This window comes from Pecten maximus, chromosome 3, assembly GCF_902652985.1.
Source record: "Pecten maximus chromosome 3, xPecMax1.1, whole genome shotgun sequence".
Lineage (NCBI taxonomy): Eukaryota > Metazoa > Mollusca > Bivalvia > Pectinida > Pectinidae > Pecten > Pecten maximus.
In genome coordinates this window covers 32,519,778-32,543,267 of record NC_047017.1, presented here as the reverse complement: position 1 = coordinate 32,543,267, position 23,490 = coordinate 32,519,778, and the positions used below count along the sequence as shown (strand labels likewise).

At 35.7% G+C, this 23,490-nt stretch overlaps 2 protein-coding genes across 3 annotated transcripts in view; one reads left to right on the top strand and one right to left on the bottom strand.

Moving 5' to 3' along the window:
* Nucleotides 1–1,504: 1,504 nt before the first annotated feature.
* On the bottom strand, nt 1,505–15,655 carry LOC117323930 (serine/threonine-protein kinase Nek2-like). 2 transcript variants are annotated; one of them, XM_033879466.1, is made up of 9 exons: nt 15,532–15,655; nt 13,401–13,503; nt 10,876–11,093; nt 10,164–10,401; nt 9,560–9,769; nt 9,152–9,365; nt 8,809–8,863; nt 8,316–8,389; nt 1,505–3,787 (listed from the first exon to the last, which is right to left on the bottom strand). In XM_033879466.1, exons 2-9 carry the CDS (start codon nt 13,494–13,496, stop codon nt 3,468–3,470), a joined length of 1,425 nt encoding a protein of 474 aa, XP_033735357.1. In that variant the 5' UTR covers nt 13,497–13,503; nt 15,532–15,655; the 3' UTR covers nt 1,505–3,467. The 2 variants fall into 2 exon arrangements, with proteins under 2 accessions (XP_033735357.1, XP_033735356.1); XM_033879465.1 differs by lacking the exon at nt 15,532–15,655 and adding an exon at nt 15,029–15,398.
* A 605-nt stretch (nt 15,656–16,260) lies between these two features.
* Nucleotides 16,261–23,490, top strand: part of LOC117322718 (zinc finger FYVE domain-containing protein 26-like) — a 48,302-nt gene continuing 41,072 nt past the window's right edge. The window contains 4 exon segments of the mRNA XM_033877657.1: nt 16,261–16,570; nt 17,365–17,470; nt 17,688–17,777; nt 18,579–19,235. Coding sequence (XP_033733548.1) covers nt 16,356–16,570; nt 17,365–17,470; nt 17,688–17,777; nt 18,579–19,235 — 1,068 coding nt within the window. The 5' untranslated portion in view covers nt 16,261–16,355.

The following is a 23,490-nucleotide window of genomic DNA, read 5'->3' as shown; positions in this document are numbered from 1 at the left end:
TGTTCTTTTAGTGGACCACAGTTTGATACATCACACTCCACCACATGCAGGTGAACCCATACCCAAAGTATGAAGTTGCAGTGACAAGTAGTATAGATCACAGCCACAGAGATTTAAGTGATCCAAGGGTCAGGCCCTATGGTTAATATTTAATTCTGGGTTATAGCTATATATAACAAGCCCTGGCCAATCAATCAACTATAAGGGCATCACATCTTGAATGCAGAGCATGGGTAATAAAAAAAACAAGTGGTCCAGGAGGGATCTCGGCACCCACCTGCAGTGAATGATCCATATATAATGTCAAATGATTTTACTCTCTCTTCAAAACATTTAATAACTTTATTTAACACTGTATAGCAGGAGCAACCTGCAGTTTTCAAATTCTAAGATGGCCATGCTCTTGTCATTCATTTAGTTCTTTCAATCACACTTGCATACACATCTGGTCCCTTAATGCAATATGCACAACTAGAGAACAAGGGGAACCTACATACAAAATTGGAGAAAGACCCATTCAGTTCTTTTTGAGAACAAGCAATATCAAACTTCAATTGTCAAAATCCCAGATGGGTGCCTGTCAGCCATGTTGTTTTCTGACAGGTCCCTAAATGCAATATGCACAACTACAGAACATGGGGAACTTCGATATGAAATTTGAGAAAGATTCCTTCAGTTCTTTCTGAGATCTAGGGGTGGCTAAAAAGTTACTTTGATTCAGAATTTAATAGGATGTTGTGTAAAGTCAGAAGCTCCCATGTTCCCTAAAGTCTGTATACTGGTCTGAAGTGAAATACCTAATGGATTGAAATTCATTATTTATTTATATAATGTCTCTCCAAAAAGTTTTTCCTATACAACACCTTAGGGTGTTTCCTCATGCACTGTTATTTGAAAATGTTCTCCCTCCATATAAGGTCAAGTCATAATGTACCAGATTACAGGAACTCCTTTGATTTGTATCATTCAAAATAAAGATATTTACCTATACATACATGTAGTTGTATCCTTGAATAAGTACAGGAATGTGGTAAAACGTTACCATCAGTCACAGTATAGAATGTAATTAGCGTGACATGTGTATATATATATATATATATATAGGTCAAAGAAGTAATATAAGCAGTATAATCCAGATAACACTGGATCCTCACATAAATGTATGGAGGATACAAATTACTTCTTATATATATTATGTGATTGTATTAAATTTTGTATTTTTTGTGTTTTGATAAAGGGGCAGATTGCCTCGAAAATTTAACAAGCCTCATTGTCCACACTGTTTGAATTACTTCTTTGCCCCATATATATATATATTCTGAAGAGTCACCTAGACGTGACGAAAGCGCTAGCTGCTGTGTCGTGTTTTTTATTCTTTTTAAATGCATATTTTTCGTCCGTAAGGTTCACCTAAAACTTTTTAACTTATATATATACATATATACATAAAGCATATATCGGGAGACAAATGTCCAAATAATAAAAAGACAATGTAAAACACTAATGCAAACAAATTATTCAATTTTAATTGTACAGAATCAGTTGTTTGATGAGACATTTCTTGCAATGGTAACATGTACCCTTAAATGGATGGATTATCTTGTATATTGATATATAATGGACGGTTCAGGTGATGCACATTCAAAACTATATTTTCACTCTTATCGTATATTAATGTTTATATGCATAATTCATTTGGGTATATTAGAAGATTTGTAAAGGCATCTTCTATGATACAACCACTGCAAAGGTTGTTATTTCAAGGGATAAAATCAAATTGCAAAAAAAATGAGTAAAAAGTTGATAGTACATTGAAAATGGAGTCATTTAAATAAATTCTGCAACAAAAAAACCTTCCCTTTTGCTTCAAACTGATCAGTAGAATTGTGGAAATTAAAACTTATCTAATAATAATTATTATAACAATATATTCTGCCTGACAGAACAGGCATATCTCCCATAAAGGTAACACAATCAAGCTTGTATACAGGTATTTCTGTAAAGTTGTAAGTACAGGGATATAATCTGAACCTCAATGTTACCTGCTACTTATACAACATAAGTTAAATTAAGGTAAATAGAAATCACAGAAGTTTCTTTCTCTACAAATCATGAGACAAAGTTTATGATATTTATAATACCAGCTAGCACTTCTTTACACAGTTAACACTCCCTTACCCGGTAACTTATATGCTATTCCAGCTAGCACTATACCAATTTACTGAATTAACACTTCTTTACCAGGTACACACACTACTTTATTTCTCAGTACCCACAAACACTAGCTTGTTACCATACCATCTAATGTTCCTGTAGTAACACACACACACAAGCCTGTTACCACACCATCTAATTTTCCTGTAGTCACCCACACACACAAGCCTGTTACCACACCATCTAATTTTCCTGTAGTCACCCACACACACTAGCCTGTTACTACACCATCTAATTTTCCTGTAGTCACCCACACACACTAGCCTGTTACCACACCATCTAATGTTCCTGTAGTCACCCACACACACTAGCCTGTTACCACACCATCTAATGTTCCTGTAGTCACCCACACACACTAGCCTGTTACTACACCATCTAATTTTCCTGTAGTCACCCACACACACACACTAGCCTGTTACCACACCATCTAATTTTCCTGTAGTCACCCACACACACACACTAGCCTGTTACCACACCATCTAATTTTCCTGTAGTCACCCACCACACAAGCCTGTTACCACACCATCTAATTTTCCTGTTGTCACCCACACACACTAGCCTGTTAATTATCACATGTACACCATCTAATTTCCCTGTAGTAACACACACACACTAGCCTGTTACCATACCATCTAATGTCCCTGTAGTCGCCCGTATACACAAACACAATAAAGCTGATACTCATAGCTGACACATGAATTTAGCATAAAATGACAGCCATTAGATGTATAAGTTCATATTAAAAATTATATTAATTTTATAATTAAAATGAATAATCCTTTTTGTTTCCTATTCTGTAATATTCACTGAGATCAGTTAAAATAGTTCACTATATAAACAAATTACATGTAAAACAGAGCCAGCTATAGCTGGAATGTACAATATACAATAGCTGTAAATCACATACCATAAAACATATGGAATGTGTTGAATTACTCATGTTTGAAGTTTAAGAATAATCATTAAAACAAATTACTATTATTATAATGAGCCCTTCAACAGAGGGCACAAAGGTGAAATGTTTTACATCAACATAATAATAAAACAGAACCTTTGTATAGTACTAAAACAGCACTGCATTATATATGCAGGACTAAAATCTAACAGCAAACATAAATATAAGGTAATACTGTAACAATCGTATTTGATGTTTCTAGTAAATGTACAGGTGAGGTATGAATTTGTCTTTATTTTGAGAGTGTTATAATATAACACATTTCAATTCAGATGGTATATACTAATAACAACTATCATTATCTAAAGAACAACAGATTGGAATTTTTAGCCCGAGGTCTTATGTCATCTTCAATTCCTCTTATTTCCATAGCTCTAGCTTTTGCCTTAAACAGTTTTTCCTTTAATTCCCTCCGTTTTGCAAGCTCATTCAAATATAAGTCATTATAGTCGCCTTCTAGGTCTGTGAAAGTGGATAAGTAAGTATCTGTAGATGGCACAGTGTATTTATTTCTACAATTCTCTTTTCCGTACATGTCAAATGTGACTTTTTTCTTTGGCGTGTCTGGATCCTTCTTCCCTTTGGACAGACAAGAGGACCTACTCTCCATTGAAAAGTCTGAAAGATAAGCAGTGATATTGTACAGTGATATTGAGTGGATTCACCTGCATACCTACATACAGGCAGCTATGCCGCGCCTGTGGATGATGTATGGGAAGATCTCAAAATGTTCTCTCGACAACCTTTGTTTAGTGCTTGTAAGGAAACAATGTCAAGTCATTTCAGGTATTTCATCTCGGTAAATGTCAAGAGTACATGTATGTGAAGTGATGTGTAAAGATGTAAAGCTGGAGAAACATGCTAAATGCTTGTTACAAATTGCATGCTTAAAGCTGTACTTTTGGTTTCTTTATGCGTATAAAACGTTGTTAATAAGGATAAATGTTCCTTAAAGTTTGTACATTGAGGAGGACCATGTGAAAACACCAGTGGTTTGCTTCAAAGCTTAATTGATAGCAGGTCCTGTGCAGCTTGAGAGTATTCAGCATTTCAAATTACTTAGGCTATTTTGCCTGAATGCAAAAATGCAGATAGTGTAGTGGTGCCTAGTGACTGAGACACCGGTAGTGTAGTGGTACCTAGTGACTGAGACACAGGTAGTGTAGTGGTACCTAGTGACCGAGACACAGGTAATGTAGTGGTATCTAGTGACTGAGACACAGGTAGTTTAGTGGTATCTAGTGACTGAGACACAGATAGTGTAGTGGTATCTAGTGACTGAGACAGGTAATGTAGTGGTATCTAGTGACTGAGACACAGGTAGTGTAGTGGTATCTAGTGACTGAGACACAGGTAGTGTAGTGGTATCTAGTGACTGAGACACAGGTAGTTTAGTGGTATCTAGTGACTGAGACACAGGTAGTGTAGTGGTATATAGTGACTGAGACAGTGAGACACAGGTAGTGTAGTGGTATCTAGTGACCGAGACACAGGTAATGTAGTGGTATATAGTGACTGAGACACAGGTAGTGTAGTGGTATCTAGTGACTGAGACACAGGTAGTGTAGTGGTACCTAGTGACTGAGACAGGTAATGTAGTGGTATCTATTGACTGAGACACATGTAGTGTAGTGGTATCTAGTGACTGAGACACAGGTAGTGTAGTGGTATCTAGTGACTGAGACACAGCTAATGTAGTGGTACCTAGTGACTTGAGACACAGATAATGTAGTGGTATCTAGTGACTGAGACACAGGTAGTGTAGTGGTATCTAGTGACTGAGACACAGATAATGTAGTGGTATCTAGTGACTGAAACACAGGTAGTGTATACGTAGTGGTACCTAGTGACTGAGACACCGGTAGTGTAGTGGTATCTAGTGACTGAGACACAGGTAGTGTAGTGGTGCCTAGTGACTGAGACACAGGTAGTGTAGTGGTATCTAGTGACTGAGACACGGGTAATGTAATGGTATCTAGTGACTGTGACACAGGTAGTGTAGTGGTACCTAGTGACTGAAACACATGTAATGTAGTGGTATCTAGTGACTGAAACACATGTAATGTAGTGGTATCTAGTGACCGAGACACATGTAATGTAGTGGTATCTAGTGACTGAGACACAGGTAGTGTAGTGGTATCTAGTGACCGAGACACAGATAGTGTAGTGGTATCTAGTGACTGAGACACAGGTAGTGTAGTGGTATTTAGTGACTGAGACACAGGTAGTGTAGTGGTATCTAGTGACCGAGACACATGTAATGTAGTGGTATCTAGTGACTGAGACACATGTAATGTAGTGGTATCTAGTGACTGAGACACAGGTAGTGTAGTGGTATCTACTGACTGAGACACGGGTAATGTAGTGGTATCTAGTGACTGAGACACAGGTAGTGTAGTGGTATCTAGTGACTGAGACACAGGTAATGTAGTGGTATCTAGTGACTGAGACACATGTAATGTAGTGGTATCTAGTGACCGAGACATAGATATTGTAGTGGTACCTAGTGACAAACATATAAATTATTAATACCAGGGTAACTGGCAAGATTTCAAGGCCGTAAACATGCACAAGACAGAACACAACAACAGATTATATCATAACAAGTGATGTTTAATTACTTATTTAAGTAAACAAACAAATACAAAGCATTATAAAGCATGTGTTTATGCTGCGTAGTTATGTAAAGGATTCCAAAATAAAGTGCAATTAACATGTGTAACATTTCATAATAGGTGAGACAAAAACAAGAGATGAGCCAATAGATTAACGCAGTAACTCGAGGCAACATCAAGGTTCAATATCGAGTGTATCACATAAGTCAAAGAACGAGATTCCATCATATTGCATTTATTCATAGTAATAATATATATACTGATGATTTGGTCCTAGGTGTAAGCAGTCAGTACAGAGTACAGATCCCCCCCCTCCCCCCCCCTTCAACGTAGTCTAGCTATTATATTCCAATTTTAAATCAATGCATATTTCTACCAGCTGACAAGCTACAGTACAGACAAATTTCTACTAGCAGACTACAATTATATAAGTACAGTTACATTTTTACCAACAGACTACAATTATGTAAGTGCAGGCAAATTTCCACCAACAGACTACAATGTACAATCATATAAGTGCAGGCAAGTTTCTACAAGCAGACTACAATGAGATAAGTGCAGGTACATTTTTACCATTAGATTAGCATGACAGCAACCCATTTTCAGAAGACATAAATCTGGCACAATGTAATGAAGCATCGAGATCAAACTTAAATTCATATTGCACAGCAAGTGTATAATTCAGAAAAAAAATTCTGAGAAAATACATGAAAATCATCAACTTCTTATAGCAAAAATGCATGATTTTTATGAAATAAAATAAATGAACAACAAGGGAAAAATGATACTAATCAGGATTCAGGGGATTAAAAAAATCAAACCGGATCAGACTAAATTTCAAAATGGGAATGATATTCTACAATTGAATACATGATTTTAATTATGTTTCAATGATGATAACTATAACAAAAGAAACAGCTATGAAACTACACAAACTGAGAATGGATGTTAAATATTGTACTAATTTTACACTTGAAGTTGGCACATTTTATCATTAAAGATAGTTATTTGGCAGTGAACAACAGGAACCACTGTTGTTGCAAAGTACACTACAATTATTATAGTGATAGCACCCTAAATACCAATCATAATTCCACACACAGAAACTAAATTCAGAAGGGTAGGCCATAGTTTCTACTACAGGCCACAACCTTTAATTCAGAAGGATAGATAGTTGGGCTACTGAGAACACTGACTACAATTACTATTGCAATAGAAGAGTAGACTACATTGCTGATGAAGACATGGGCTACAATCACTAATACGACTCCTACTGAGGAAGCTTATTTTACAATCACCAATAAGAACCAGGTAACATTAGACTAGCTTTGATAGAGGTATGCTGACATTATTTAGTGTAGACTACAGGAACAGTAGATAACAAGCATATATTGATCAAGCCAAATAAGCAACCAAGAAATAACACTATCACATTATAGTCTCACTGACACAGAACTATTATATTCCAAGAAAAACTGGAATATCATCACAATGATATTATAATCAAAGCACACAAGAAATGAGTCATTATAGTATTACACACAGACTGACACAGCAGTTAGGTTACAGTTACTGTAGCAACGAACAGACACCAGGCACAGATCCCTATTCTCCATGGTCTGTACATGTTTATCAAAGGACTATCGACAGTTTACTTTGAAATTCTGCTTATTTTTAAATCAGTTTAATGTCAAATGAGAAAGGTTATCAAAATCTGCAAAAACCTCACCAGAGTTAGATAAACAAGTTTGTTCACCAGCACTACAGGCGTAAGTTCCTTGCTGACATACATTTTTGTAGTTTGTTGATGAGCTTCCCATCAGTGACAACCTGACAGTTCTAGCAGCCATGTAAGAATTTACATTTAATTTGACAAATGCTTAGACAACTTTGTAATTTGAATGAATATTCAAAATATAATTTGAAATATATGTATATTTTTGAGTCTACATTCCTCAGCAGTTATTTCTACTGAGAGTGAGATTTGGGATCTGTGCCACGTTCTACAAAAGCAGACTACAAGCCAGCAGAGAAAAGGGAAATCACTTACATTATGGTACTCAGATTATTATATAATAAATACATGTACTACATTTTTCAACCTTTACTTCAGTCCTAAGTCAAAAAGTGATGATGTGGAATATATATCTTGCACATGAGAAATTGTCTTTGGAAGAAGCTCAAATATTTTTTTATTTCACATGAACAGGGCTGTAGGCATTTCTGTTTTTCACAATAATAATACCTATAAATTCTTTCGACATCTGATGAATGTAAGTGGTTTCCAGCTGACAAATGTTAGAGGAGTATAAGTACATAGTAACACACAGTCACTAAATGTCCTTGCGGTTACACATATGGTCCAGCCGTTTGAGAGGGTTGCTGTCTATCTGGTTACACATGGGGTCCAACTGATTGAGAGGGTTACGCAACCGACTGACCTTCACTTTACGTGGGGGAATGTTTGGATACACAAAGCCTTTGGTAGGCGGATATATAGGGGAGATAGGGGACTGGGCTTTCCTGCCTACCTGCATCCCCTGCTTGAAACATTTCTTTGTCAACACTGCCTTTCCGACCAAATTCCCTGATCAGCATCTCTGCCCTGAAAAGATTTATTTTTCTGTTGATATATACATAATATATAATTAAAACTGAAGTAATACTGTACACATTACATTATTTTCATGTGACTAAAAGTTGTTATTTACACTTAAGATTCACATCAGGTTTGGCTGCTGCTGCTGAGTGTTGCAGATTTCTTTTATTGGTTAACAACCTTCTTCTGGACAGTGGGAAAGTAGTGCTATTCACTCTAGACTAATATTGTTAACATATTAAATCTAGTGATAATTAGCATAATCTAAATAGTTTTACTCATTTACATGTTAGATCATCAAATTTCTAGACAAAACAGGAAATTCTACAGGCATTTGAAATAACTTCGTTATCTAATATTTTAACATTATTTTTTTGTTTGTATGGATCAAGACAAAGCATAATGATCCTTATGGAAATTAATACCTTTTCATTTTTTCTTCCAGAAGCTTTTCTTTCAAAGAAATACGGTTTTCTCTGTCTGAAATTAAAGAGAGAATTTTTATATCAGATTGCATCATATCATTATTTTTTTAGATCCATTTTCAAGACAAATGAGACATAAGCAGAAAATGTATACAGTATATATGAGTAGAAGATTTTATAAATATGCACTTTCATCTTGAATGTTTACCTTTATCAAGAACATAGATGTATGAATAACACATGTTTCTGAGGCATTGTTATTCATTTCAACATTTTTCAAAATTTTATAATTCCTGAATTTGAGTTTTGATCTTGATTTTTGAAAAGTTAAACATTCTTATACCATCGAGATCTCTCTCTCTTGAGTCCAATTTTCGCTCTTTGATCCGCAGATCTTCCTCCCACTCCTTTTGTGACCTTGACTCTGGGCTGGACAACCTTGGGCGTGAGTCACGTCGACCTTCCTCGTGTTGGTTTCTGTCGAGGCCCAAACTTGACTGCTTCCTCATCACCAGAGGGTCATTCAGTACTTCGTCAATGGTTGGCCTTTGGTGAACCTTTTCAGATTAATGTTATTAAGTTAGCAGTTAACAGGATGTAAATTTGATTTCCTATAGCTAAAAAAATACAAATACGGTAATATTGAAATGGCAATGGATGTTTTAACATTAATATTCTTAATATAGTCTCTGTTAATTAAATAGGATGTCCATTTATCTAGGAATATGTTGTGATATCTGATCAAATTTACCTCTACTCTGATTATTTTTGCTATGACACTGTTGAGTCCATCAGAATATTTGTTTGGTATCCGCACAAAGTCACCAACTCTGATTTTTTTATTAAGTTCATGTTGATTGGATGCTGTGAAAGGAGGCCGGAGGGCACAGAGTTCATACAGGATACAGCCCATGGACCAGATATCAGACTTCTCATTGTATGACATGTTGTTTACTAACTCCTGCAAACAGATGAAACATTCACATTAACTTGGCATAAGGTTTCATACTAAGTCTGCAGTTTGGTTATACATGTACATGTAACAATTAAACCTATCTATATACATCTATTAGATCTCCATTACCCAGAGACACAAAGACTGATAACAATTCAGCTACTAGGTAATTCCGTTGATTTTTCAAACCTTAATTCAAATAGAAACAATATTTCAGATTTTAAATCACAAGAAAGTGCAATATGAACTATGAAAGGCAATAAAATGGAAATGAAAGAGAATTGTGATATCATGTCTGACAGGTGATCATAATAGAAGTGGTTAGTGGTTATTTTACTTTGTAAGTTTATTGGGGTTAATGGCAATCAAAATTGCTCTTTTTTGGTATTTTGAAACTTACTGGTGACATATAATATGGCGTTCCTACATAGGTTTTAGCAAAGCTTGTTTCGTGGTGTAATACTCGGGCAAGACCAAAATCACCCAGTTTGACATTGTCATCCGAGTCAAGGAAAATGTTAGCAGGCTTCAGATCACGGTGCAGCACGGCCTTGCCATTTTTACGCCGGTGACATTCCTGCAATGCCATGGTGATCTGTACTAAAATCTTCCACACAAATTCTTCATCCATATAAACTCTGAAAAAAAATCATATTGGTCATTCTTCATATTACTCAGTAAAATAGAAACAGCTTCAAACCAATCTTGATGGAATTTTGTATTTTATCAGTGATCATTATATATACAGGGTCTAGTACGTAATAATGATGGTGAATTCCAATATGGGTACAGGATCCTAATAAACAGATGTTTGCTAAATACGTATTGCTAGAAACAGATAATTGGTCATGTTGTATTAACGACAGTAAAGACATATAACATGGAACAGTTACACAAGTTTAGCAGATAAACAATGAACAATATCATTACGTTTGTGTTAATGATCCCTTCAATCGATAAGCCATTCATTTTTGAAGTACTTTGAAACATATTCCCAATTTCACCGACACCTAACTAACTCAGTTCACCTAGATTATTCATCTTTAATTAATGACAACAAAGAAAAACCGGTCAAATAATTCTGATTTAGAAATAAAACAAGTATGACATACTCATCACGGCGACACCTAGTGATGAGGGTGGCGAGGTCGCCACGGTTACAGTACTCCATGATGATGTAGATGGTGGTGTTACTGCGATCAATAATGCGGTCATAATATCGTACAATGTTGGAGTGGCGCAGCTCACGCAGTAGGTTCACCTCCGACACCAACATCTGTTTCTCTGACTCTGTCATCGACCCATAGTCCATCTCTTTCCATGCCAACACCTGTACATTATCATATCTCATCATCAACCCATTGCTTAGTTGACTGATATCATAAATTTCCATATTCAAAACCAATAACTAGCATGAATTGTAAGTCAAAAGCTAATACCCTCCCCTTACTACATACAAATTTATATCAATCAGGAAGTCATTTTAGGGGGAGAACTAAAAAAATCATCAAAATGGAAAATTAACTTTTATTATAACATTGTCTGACATTGTAATTGTGATTTCTTACAGACAGAAAATATGCAGGATACACTTCTTTTTAAAGACATTACTAATAAATACAAATATATTGCAGTACTGCTGTTTAGAGTATGATAGTCACAGTAGACACTCAATACCTATTATAAATGTTTATCATTAATGTTTGGCATGTTTAATGGTTGAGTACTGTATACACTGTACACATTCAAACAAATACACTTGATTAGTTGTAATGCATCTGTCTCTTGGATACATTTTAAGCAGTTAAGTTACGTTAACCAGGGAAAGAGCTTGTTTCCTTTTGTCTATTGTAATGGTCATGTGCATCAATTTGTCTTTACCCTACAAGTACATTTTGGAAGTATGAATCATTGAAAATATTCTAATTCAAAAACATGGCATCTCAAGCAATACAATTCCTTTGTTATTCAACACTGACCAATATGCAACAAAAGATTGTAAGAATTATATTATCACAAATTGCAATCACACTCAGGAAAACACTGCTAAATATCATAGGAGATGATACAATGTAGTTGTGAATAAGAGTAACAGATTTAGAACTATCTAATAATTAACAAAGTTGGTATAGTGAGGTCATAAGAGTAACAATGACCTCAATTTTGACCCCAGGTTGTGTTGATGAAACATGAACTCATACAATAGATAATGGTTGTAAGTGTATGACAGCCTTTGACACTAACTTTCCAGGCCTTGGAGACCAACGGTCTCCTGATACTTAAATTCTTGGTGCCCTCCACAGAATCTTGGAGCCCAAATTTTCAACAAAAAAAAAAATTATAAAAAGAAACTTATTTCATTTGTTCAAATATTTTATTATATTATTTCCATGAGGAGTTTAAAAGACTTCCGTTGAAGTTCAATAAGGTCCTGGTTATTGGCCAGTTTATCCTCCTCCTGTAGTAAACGACCCGGTTTCTCCATGTTTACGACACAGTGTACAGTACATGTGTACATCGTCGTAGCGCAACCAATTAAACTGTGTTTGCAAGGAGTTCTGGAACTTTCTTTTCTTTCTCGTATTGATGCTGTTGAACCCGTCGTTCCTTCGATGTCTTGGCTTTTTTCGGAGGAGGCGACAGCCCCAACCACCGATGCATCTCTGTATGTACGTGTGTTGTTTACACTAGGTCAATGCAAGTGAAGGTCACTTTCGCTTCGCGCCGACTTACCTTGGTCATATAGACGCTTGAAATAGTACTAGTTTATTGTCTAAAATTACAAGCGTTCCAAATACTCTGGCGACTGGAAAGACGGGAGTACACAAGTGCAGTTTTACATGCGTGCAACACATGGGTATAAACGACTGACGGATATTGAAATTAAATCGACAACTTTTTGGGTACATTTTACTAAAAATTCCTACATTTTAAGAACACCTCAATGTAAAAATCTCAGTGCCCGACGGTCTCCAGGTAAGTGCAGTTTTTGGAGACCTCCAAATATTTTGGTGGACTCGGGCACCAGGTCTACCGTTAGTGTCGAAGGCTGTATGAAGTTCCATGAAAATTAATGAACTCCATACAGAGTTAAAGGACATTGAAGGAAATCTATTGAATTTTTGGTAGTAACATTGCATGGTCCAGATGGGTGAAACATAAACTTGTAGTAAGTTGTACAAGAGATGATGGTTGTAAGTGTATGAAGTTTAAAGACAATCAGGCAATCAATGAAAATGGACTTTGGTTGAGGATGTGCCATGTTTTGGAGGTGGAGGAAAGTCAGCTAGAGTACCCAGAGAAAAACCACAAGCTTACGCTTACGGTCAGTACCTGGCAACTGCCCCACGTAGGTTTTGAACTCGTTTGGAGATTCTAGTAATGGAGACCTCATTTTTAACCTCAGGTGATTGAAATACATGCTCATACAAGAGATGATAGTTTTAAGTCAGGATATGAACTTTCAGGAAAATTCTGTTGGTAGAGAAAATGCAGATGAGATGTTTATATATGTATGCATGATCTTCTCCCTATATCAAACCTCGTCATTAAAAAGACTGTATAAGTAGATTTAATTTTATGTCCTGTAGACTACATAAGTAGGTATTTCCATTCAACTAATTATTATATTAATTACCTTTCCATCTTTTTTACGTCTGATCTTGCGACATGTCCCATATGACCCAGAGCCTATTGTGGAAATGACAGCAAAATCATCAAGCGTACTAGGCATTCTCGGGCTGAAACCATACAAACAGATTAAATTATAAACCATAAGTTACTTCAGGTAAAAAAAGGACAATCACCTTATTATGCCACCTCCACTGATGTGGTATATTCATAATTATATATAAAAGTATCATTACAAATAGTTTTACTGTTCTTGTAGTTTTTAAACAGGTCACTGATATTCAGTATAACCATTGAATGTTAACAGTTATGTTATCCAGATTGAAATTGAATGAAAAACAAGCTATTTATGAAGAAAAACATCAACAACAATCACGCATGTGACATTTTGACAGATGTGAAAGGGGACATTCTTAAAAAAAAACCCAGCAAATAATATATACTCACCTCATTCTTGCATGTATATGTGCTCAAATATTTTTGCAATTATTATAATAAATATATATATACCACACAATGAATTCAATGTTTTTGCAAAAAGATCAGTTTAGCTATCCATGATTAACTAGATATATATTAAGCCTTCCTGATTATGAATGTGAATTCCACAAATAAATGATCAGGAACCAATTACTTCTTAAAGTCATCCACATGTTGTCCTGTCTCATACTTTCTCGTGCCCACGTATACAGAACTACAGAGCTGTTGTTAGTCTGGTCAAACAGGTTCTAGATATCACACTATGTAAACACCTGTCCTGACCATTTATTCCTCATAATGTAAATTGTTATAGGCCCACTTTATCAAACACCCCCTTAGGGGGTCACATCAATTGCCTTGTAAAGGGTGTTAAATACCTACATACCTGTACTAATTGGCAGTTAGTTAGAGGGATCAAAGGGAGTCTCCATGATTTGTTGCCAGTAAAGGAGTTGAAATAAAGTCTGACCAGTTATTGCTTTTGTAAACAATGCATGGTTCTTTGAGGTAACATATTACATGGGCGTTGTTATTACAGTGATTCAACAGGTAAGACTTTCAACAGAGAATGAGAACAGGTGATATAATTGCATAACAGCTATAAGTGGCATGGACGTACAGACATCTCCTTCTCAGTTTTTTTAATCATTGCATGTTCGATTCCTGAAGACAGAACTACTTGCAATTTCACAAGTTTCATATTGGCCAATTAATCTAATGCTCACTTTTGCCCAAGTGAAAATTCTATTGTTTGAAAAATTATCAATACAACTTAAGCTTGTTCATTATGAAATATGCTGTTTACAAGGATTATTTTGTCAACAGAGCATGCACTCATGCAGCTAACTCACCCCATGCTTGGGAAAATATATAAAACATTTTCTAACATCACTTCCGACACTACTCCAACAATGTTAGAGGTTTTACACTGCAAGCTACTTTTGACAGGCGCTGTCGCAGTCGGCAAAATAATATCCGATAGAAAAAGAGCCGACCAGCGGCCTCTTATGTTATAGGAGTATTCCGACACATGTGATAATTTATGTGTGTGTGTTATCACTTATACACATGGCTACTAATTGAAATATGAGCAAAACCCACACATTAATTGACCCACTATAGAGTATTCAGTACACTATGCGTGTGTTTTCTTACGTTTTATTCTTGCAATCTTCTGTTGCGGACACGGGTTTATGTGCATCCCCAAATCCGAACGCAAGGTCCATAACATGCTTATTTCCTGTCAGTCCATAACCAATGCCACTTTCGTGCTTTCTCACTTTCACAGGAACAGCCAGGGGATCAATTTCGACCGCACTTGCCATATCTTGTGCTATACTCATTTGGCCTCGTTAAACCACATCGAAACTTCCAACAGAACTATATCTACCAAGAATCATGTGATCTTGTTAGCAACTTTAAAAGTAATCCATTTTGGAAGCGAGCTACACTGACTTGTTCCAACTTGGGAATGTCGCCCTATCAAACGCAAGCTATGCACTACTAGGCCTACAGTAAATGTCAACAGTTGCTTTGTTTATATCCACATTGGACTTGTTGCAACTTGTCACAGTGTCCGCCGTGTAAGCGTATTTGGCTTTCTCTTACTTGTTTTTGACTTTCGGTCATGTTAAGATATCAGAATATTGAATACTTACTTTCTTCTCAGTAGCTTTTACATTGATATTGATTTATTCTGAGCAAATACAAAATCAATGCAAAATACACCATTTCACGTCTTCGAAATTGCCGCAATATGAAACGGACATTATGATTGGTTTGCTTTGATACCTTACAGTGTTTTTCATTGGACGGCTAAATTAATTTCTAACTATTCGTCTGCTTACGGAAGGGGCACATTTTTTTCCGGAATTTGTAGTAAAATGTTTATAACTTTGTCGTTCAGTACATGAATGTTCCCCTCAGATGCAGTCAGGTAGCAAGATCGGTATGCAATAATAGTATAAGCCCGTACATTGCTACCTTAAATGAAAAGTTCTCTACTGCTAAGTATCATAAAATGATAATAGATCTAATAATGATAAAAAATAACATAAATAAATTAAGCTTTAAAATATCTTCTTCTTCTTCTTCTTCTTCTTCTTCTTCTTCTTCTTCTTATTTCAGTTTTGGCGTCACGATGCCATCAAAATTTCCCGTCAATATGCAATGTTTTTGGCGTCAGAAAAAAAACTTTTACGTTCATGGACGTCCTAGTTACATGAAACATATACCAGTATGTGATTTTGACAATTTTAAATATAAATTTCCAAAATAAATAAGCCGTGATTTTGTTTCAGCATTTCACTTTTATTACAAAATTATAATCGACATTTTCGGTTCAAAGGTCAACTGCTCATGTGACCAAACAAGATGGCGATATCCATCATAACAAACGTAGAACTTCTGAGTTTTAATGACAGTTTTTGAATATGACGTTATCTTCAATGTCTTGTCAAAGTACAGATTGTCGTGATTCAGTATGGAACAAGCCGATAACAAGGAACCTTTTCCGTATAAAGAGGAGCGCCGATACTCCGTTGAAAGGTTGTTTCGATATTTCTGTAACAATTTGTACTTGGGACAGTGGGAGGTTGCTCGCGCTTGTCTTCAACAGCTGCACCACGAAGGTGAACTGATCGGAAGAAGCATAAGGGACGTTCTTCAGGATATTACAGCAAATCCTTATCACAGATGGTGGGTACAATGTTATTGGAAGGAAACGTATATAAACGATGTTTCTATCTATTTCCCACCTTCAGTGTGGATATACAATCATCATCATCATGCAATGAATACTAATGAACACCATATCAGATAGTCCGAATTACATACATGTATCAGAGAGCTAGCACATTGGTAATGAAATAATTGATCTGTCTTTAACAAATTGTGATCAAGTTCAATTATAGAAAATATTATCTTAAAATGTTGTTCAAGCAATTTAAATTATTACCAAGTTATATAGTTTACAGTTTTGTCTTCTATAACTTTAATAAAAAATATATAATCAAAATCATCAAAACTATTTAGTCTTATATGTTTGCTTTCTCTTTCAGAATAGATAAGGTTAATAATTATAATTATTTTGGATTTTGAAGTTATATCTTTTAATATTTTTAATGAGATTTTCATTTGTTTCAATAAAATTTACATTACTGTCAATATCTATTGATATAGATGTAGTTGATTTAATTTAGCAAAAACTACTATGGCCATTGATTAGAGAGGACAATCCTATCAACCCCTTTAGTCATTTGATAATTGAATACATGTATTATCTAAATAATTTTCGGATTTTGTGCGATTGATTGAGACGTACTTTAAAGTTATGTGCTGATGTAAATCTCAAGGCGTCTATTGGATATATAATGACACGTATGCCAGTTTGACTGCCATAAGGATAACTTCTAAAAAAATACCTCTTTAAGTTAATCATTATACTGATTTTGTATGTTATAACAGATTAAAACTTCTTTTTTTTATGCCAGCATCTGTATTGGCCCAGACTGCTCAATCACATCCCCTCAACAGTTGTCCTGGCTCACTCTCCAGGAGTACAGGAGGCTTGACACATCCTGCTCAGACGATGGCAAGGTGTGTAAACAATTATGCAAATCTGTATTTTTCATCTAGTCTTAATTTGCTAGTTTTAAGTTATCCATTAAACACTTTGCGGCTTTAGTGATTTTTTTCATTTGATATATTTATACGTTTTCCTGGTAATTTTTATTTTCCTTATCACACTGGTCATGAATGCTCTAAGAAACTGTGGAATTGAAATGCAGTTGTTAAATTTTCCGTTTCTTTACAGAAAAGAGATTGTGAAATTTTGCAACAAGATACAGAATTCCAGCTGTTGCTTCTGGAAGCTTGTCATAATGTGTCTGAGTGTGTCATCAGGGTAGGTAACTTTAATTTGTGTGAAATTAGCTAGGTTATGTTAAACCTAGCTAATTGTGTGGAAATATTGCATTTTCACAAAGATGTTAGTTTTATCCCTAGTATGATTTATTAGAGGGTAATGATATTGGGGCAAGCAAGATTTCTTTCCAGCATGCTGAGACGAAGGCCTACCTAGTTTATTTAAATGATTGGCCTTGATCTAATTTCAAGGTCACAGGGATTAAATGTGTTAAATCATTGAAACATGCATGTCTGAGAGATCCAGGGTAATGATATTGGGGCAATAACATGCTGAGATGAAGCCTAGACCAAGTTTGTTCAAATGAACGGCCTTAACCTTTTCTCATATGTCTTGATGTAGCATGCATCATCTGTCCATATCTCATCAACTTGTTTCTAAACAAGTTCTTCTAGATAGCCAAGAGACCAAGGGTTGTTATATCATTATACTGGAATTGAGGGATTTTTTTCAAGTAAATGACCTTGACTTAATTTCAAGGTCACACAGATCATATGTTTAAAGATCTTTAAATAAGTTATCAATAACCAGGTTCCCCTGGCCAGTAATATGCTGAAATGAAGTGCTACAAAATGTGTGAAAATGGGAAATTTTATTTTAAGCTTTATGAATTACCTAGAGCAACATTGCATTAACTTCCAAAAGTTTTTGAGCAATTTTGATGAATTTGATTAATGAAGTCCACAGAAATTTGTTTAGTAATAGGTGAGCGATACAGGCTCACTCGTTGCTTTACAGTTTCAACAATATCAAGATTTTATTTTTCTATATTCATTGCAGGATTTATACAGCTATCATAAATGTATTACTGAAGCCTCCGTGACTAGTGGAAGCAAATCTACTTCTGTCACACTCTCATCAGATCTTCAAGAATTTCTCCAGTCCAAGCTGCTGGAACAACCTATCTTGGGACATGCTGTTATACGTGCAATCTTGTCAGAGAAGCATACCTTCTTAAAGAAAAACAATGACATTCTGCATAACATTTACTTACAGGGAATAAATAGTGTTTTGGATCGGTATTCCAATTTCTGTGACAGAGAGGAAATTTCAGTATCTAGGGAAACCAAAATACAAACAGTGTATGAGTTACTAGCATTGTACGATCCAGAACCATATCAGAATTATGCCCCTTTGAGAGAGCTCTTCACAAGATTTATTGAGCTTTCTGTATGTGATGGCAGTGTGCTGAGCAGGGAACGACTTCTGTCATCCATGGTTGGGAAAAAGAATACATATTTGATCGAGGAATTCTGTAAATTGGAATCGGAGCTGGAAAACAAATGTGTACCGACTGGTAATCATAACGACACCAGTCTTGATGAGAATGGCAGACAATTCATTCATTGGATAAAAAACTCTGATGTCAAGATACGTTTACATTGGTTACTTGTTCTTTGTTTAAAAAGACAACAACATTTCCTGAAGACCATAATAGTAAGTAACAGTCATTAGAGCCCCCTCGACTATATAGTAAATATGTTAAGTAGAGAGTAGTTTTGAGAAGTTTCACAAGTGCCTGAGGCCACTCCAATTTGATTAGTAGTTTGTCGGATTTACTGCTCGCGATTTGGACAGGAACACGGAAAAATAAAATAAAAATATTACTGCTCCTGTTTTCCACAACGACCGTTCTGACGAATCCAGATATATTTTTGTCTGTTTCAAAAGTTAGTGTTCTCCTCAAATTGGGTCATTCCTGCGTTTGTAAACAAAGAGTAAGTAAATAAAGTGTTTGAATTCATCAAAACACAAAAAAAGTACATGTTTTTTTGGCGATGTGATGAAATAATCGTAAAAATGGGTGTTTAATATGCCCACGATAGTGATTGGGAAATTAAGTGTTTGTCTCGTTCATCCAACACTGCGTTTACCCAAGTTAACTTTTGTATTGATGTCCACATCTGACAAAGTTAACCACATCTGACTGAACTGAAACTTCGTCAAGCTCTGAAGCTGACTATTATCAATCAGAACATGTAGGGAAAATGTGAAGAATATATCTTTAATACCACATCCTGGTAATGTTAAATTTTTTTTGACAAAGCTATTGACACGATTGAATTGAAACTTGATAGAGTTACTCTTTTCATCTTTTTGAAAATATTCTGAGGTGAAAACCTCATAATTTGGATGGAAATGTTCATATTTTTATCAAAGCATCATATATTCATGTTTCACAAACATTTTCTCGTTTTAAATATTGTAATACCAATTGTCCATTTTTGCATAAAATTTGAGAAAAAGTGATTATGTATATAACATGAATCTTCTTTATCCATATCCTTTTGTTTCCAAATGCAGGGTATTTGATAACAAATCAGTTCTTCATGTAAGGATAGATAATAAAGTTATAACTCTCACACACAGTTAAACAAATACAATGTAGGTATATAGTAGTCTGTAACAATATATTGGAAGGTATACCAATATTACAGTGTGCTACAAAATGTATGCATTCTGACATTGCTTGACTGATGAAATTGTATTGATTTAATATGTGGATGATTGTGAATAGTTGAAATCAGATGAAAAATGATATAATTGTAAATGTATTAATTCCGAGAAAATGTCATTGCATTGGTGTACCCGATGTAAATTTATTCTAGTCTATAAATGTCTAGTCAATGAAGATACAGTTATATAATTAGAGTGGTATGTTTTATTTACACAAGTTAAAAGTGGAAGTTTATAAGTTTATGTAATTTGCTTTTACTGTTACGATGTAATACTTTTTTATTCTATTTTTAGCCCACCATCATCAGATGGTGGACTATTCAAATCGCCCTGCGTCCGTGGTCCGTGGTCCGTCCGTCCGCCCCTCCGTCCGTCCATCCGCCCCTCCGTCCGTCCGTCTGTCCCTCCGTCCGTCCGTCCGTCTGTCCGTAAACATTTCTTGTTATCGCTATTTCTCAGAAAGTACTGAAGGGATCTTTCTCAAATTTCATATGTAGGTTCCCCTTGGTGCCTAGTTATGCATATTGCTTTTTGAGACCAATCAGAAAACAACATGGCCGACAGGCAGCCATCTTGGATTTTGACAATTGAAGTTTGTTATCGCTATTTCTGAGAAAGTACTGAAGGGATCATTCTCAAATTTCATATGAAGGTTCCCCTTGGTGCCTAGTTATGCATATTGCGTTTTGAGACCAATCGAATAACAACATGGCCGACAGGCAGCCATCTTGGATTTTGACAATTGAAGTTTGTTATCACTATTTCTGAGAAAGTACTGAATGGATCTTTCTCAAATTTCATATGTAGGTTCCCCTTGGTGCCTAGTTATGCATATTGCAATTTGAGACCAATCGGAAAAAACAACATGGCCGACAGGCAGCCATCTTGGATTTTGACAATTGAAGTTTGTTATCACTATTTCTGAGAATGTACTGAATGGATCTTTCTGAAATTTCATATGTAAGTTTCCTTTGGTGCCTAGTTATGCATATTGCGTTTTGAGACCAATCTGAAAACAACATGGCCGACAGGAAGCCATCTTGGATTTTGACAATTGAAGTTTGTTATCGCTATTTCTGAGAATGTACAGAATGGATCTTTCTGAAATTTCATATGTAAGTTTCCCTTGGTGCCTTGTTATGTATATTGCGTTTTGAGACCAATCTGAAAACAACATGGCCGACAGGCAGCCATCTTGGATTTTGATAGTTGAAGTTTGTTATCACTATTTCTGAGAAAGTATTTAAGGGATCTTTCTCAAATTTCATATGTGAGTTTCCTTTGGTGCCTAGTTATGCATATTGCGTTTTGAGACCAATCTGAAAACAACATGGCCGACAGGAAGCCATCTTGGATTTTGACAATTGAAGTTTGTTATCGCTATTTCTGAGAATGTACAGAATGGATCTTTCTGAAATTTCATATGTAAGTTTCCCTTGGTGCCTTGTTATGTATATTGCGTTTTGAGACCAATCTGAAAACAACATGGCCGACAGGCAGCCATCTTGGATTTTGACAGTTGAAGTTTGTTATCACTATTTCTGAGAAAGTATTTAAGGGATCTTTCTCAAATTTCATATGTAAGTTTCCCTTGGTGCCTAGTTATGCATATTGCGTTTTGAGACCAATCTGAAAACAACATGGCCGACAGGCAGCCATCTTGGATTTTGACAATTGAAGTTTGTTATCACTATTTCTGAGAAAGTATTTAAGGGATCTTTCTCAAATTTCATACGTAAGTTTCCCCTTGGTGCCTAGTTATGCATATTGCGTTTTGAGACCAATCAGAAAACAACATGGCTGACAGGCAGCCATCTTGGATTTTGACAATTGAAGTTTGTTATCACTATTTCTGAGAATGTACTGAATGGATCTTTCTGAAATTTCATATGTAAGTTTCCCTTGGTGCCTAGTTATGCATATTGCAATTTGAGACCAATCGGAAAAAACAACATGGCCGACAGGCAGCCATCTTGGATTTTGACAATTGAAGTTTGTTATCACTATTTCTGAGAATGTACTGAATGGATCTTTCTGAAATTTCATATGTAAGTTTCCTTTGGTGCCTAGTTATGCATATTGCGTTTTGAGACCAATCTGAAAACAACATGGCCGACAGGAAGCCATCTTGGATTTTGACAATTGAAGTTTGTTATCGCTATTTCTGAGAATGTACAGAATGGATCTTTCTGAAATTTCATATGTAAGTTTCCCTTGGTGCCTTGTTATGTATATTGCGTTTTGAGACCAATCTGAAAACAACATGGCCGACAGGCAGCCATCTTGGATTTTGATAGTTGAAGTTTGTTATCACTATTTCTGTGAAAGTATTTAAGGGATCTTTCTCAAATTTCATATGTGAGTTTCCTTTGGTGCCTAGTTATGCATATTGCGTTTTGAGACCAATCTGAAAATAACATGGCCGACAGGAAGCCATCTTGGATTTTGACAATTGAAGTTTGTTATCGCTATTTCTGAGAATGTACAGAATGGATCTTTCTGAAATTTCATATGTAAGTTTCCCTTGGTGCCTTGTTATGTATATTGCGTTTTGAGACCAATCTGAAAACAACATGGCCGACAGGCAGCCATCTTGGATTTTGACAGTTGAAGTTTGTTATCACTATTTCTGAGAAAGTATTTAAGGGATCTTTCTCAAATTTCATATGTAAGTTTCCCTTGGTGCCTAGTTATGCATATTGCGTTTTGAGACCAATCTGAAAACAACATGGCCGACAGGCAGCCATCTTGGATTTTGACAATTGAAGTTTGTTATCACTATTTCTGAGAAAGTATTTAAGGGATCTTTCTCAAATTTCATACGTAAGTTTCCCTTGGTGCCTAGTTATGCATATTGCGTTTTGAGACCAATCAGAAAACAACATGGCTGACAGGCAGCCATCTTGGATTTTGACAATTGAAGTTTGTTATCACTATTTCTGAGAATGTACTGAATGGATCTTTCTGAAATTTCATATGTAAGTTTCCCTTGGTGCCTAGTTATGCATATTGCAATTTGAGACCAATCGGGAAAAAACAACATGGCCGACAGGCAGCCATCTTGGATTTTGACAATTGAAGTTTGTTATCACTATTTCTGAGCTAGGATTCCCTTGTTTGAAAAGTACTGGAGGGATGTCTCAATTTGCACAGATTAGTAAAATGAAGGGAAAAGTAGAGAAAAGATCAATCTGACATGGAACCTATGAAGATCATTCAATGGTGGGCGCCAAGA

Coding starts and splice junctions, on each gene's coding strand:
- LOC117323930 (XM_033879465.1), bottom strand. CDS start 15,216: ATGAGTATAGCACAAGATATGGCAAGTGCGGTCGAAATTGATCCCCTG. Junction 9,770..10,163: donor CGCCATATTATATGTCACCA/GTAAGTTTCAAA, acceptor ATCTGTTTGCAG/GAGTTAGTAAACAACATGTC. Junction 8,390..8,808: donor CTGGAAGAAAAAATGAAAAG/GTATTAATTTCC, acceptor AAATCTTTTCAG/GGCAGAGATGCTGATCAGGG.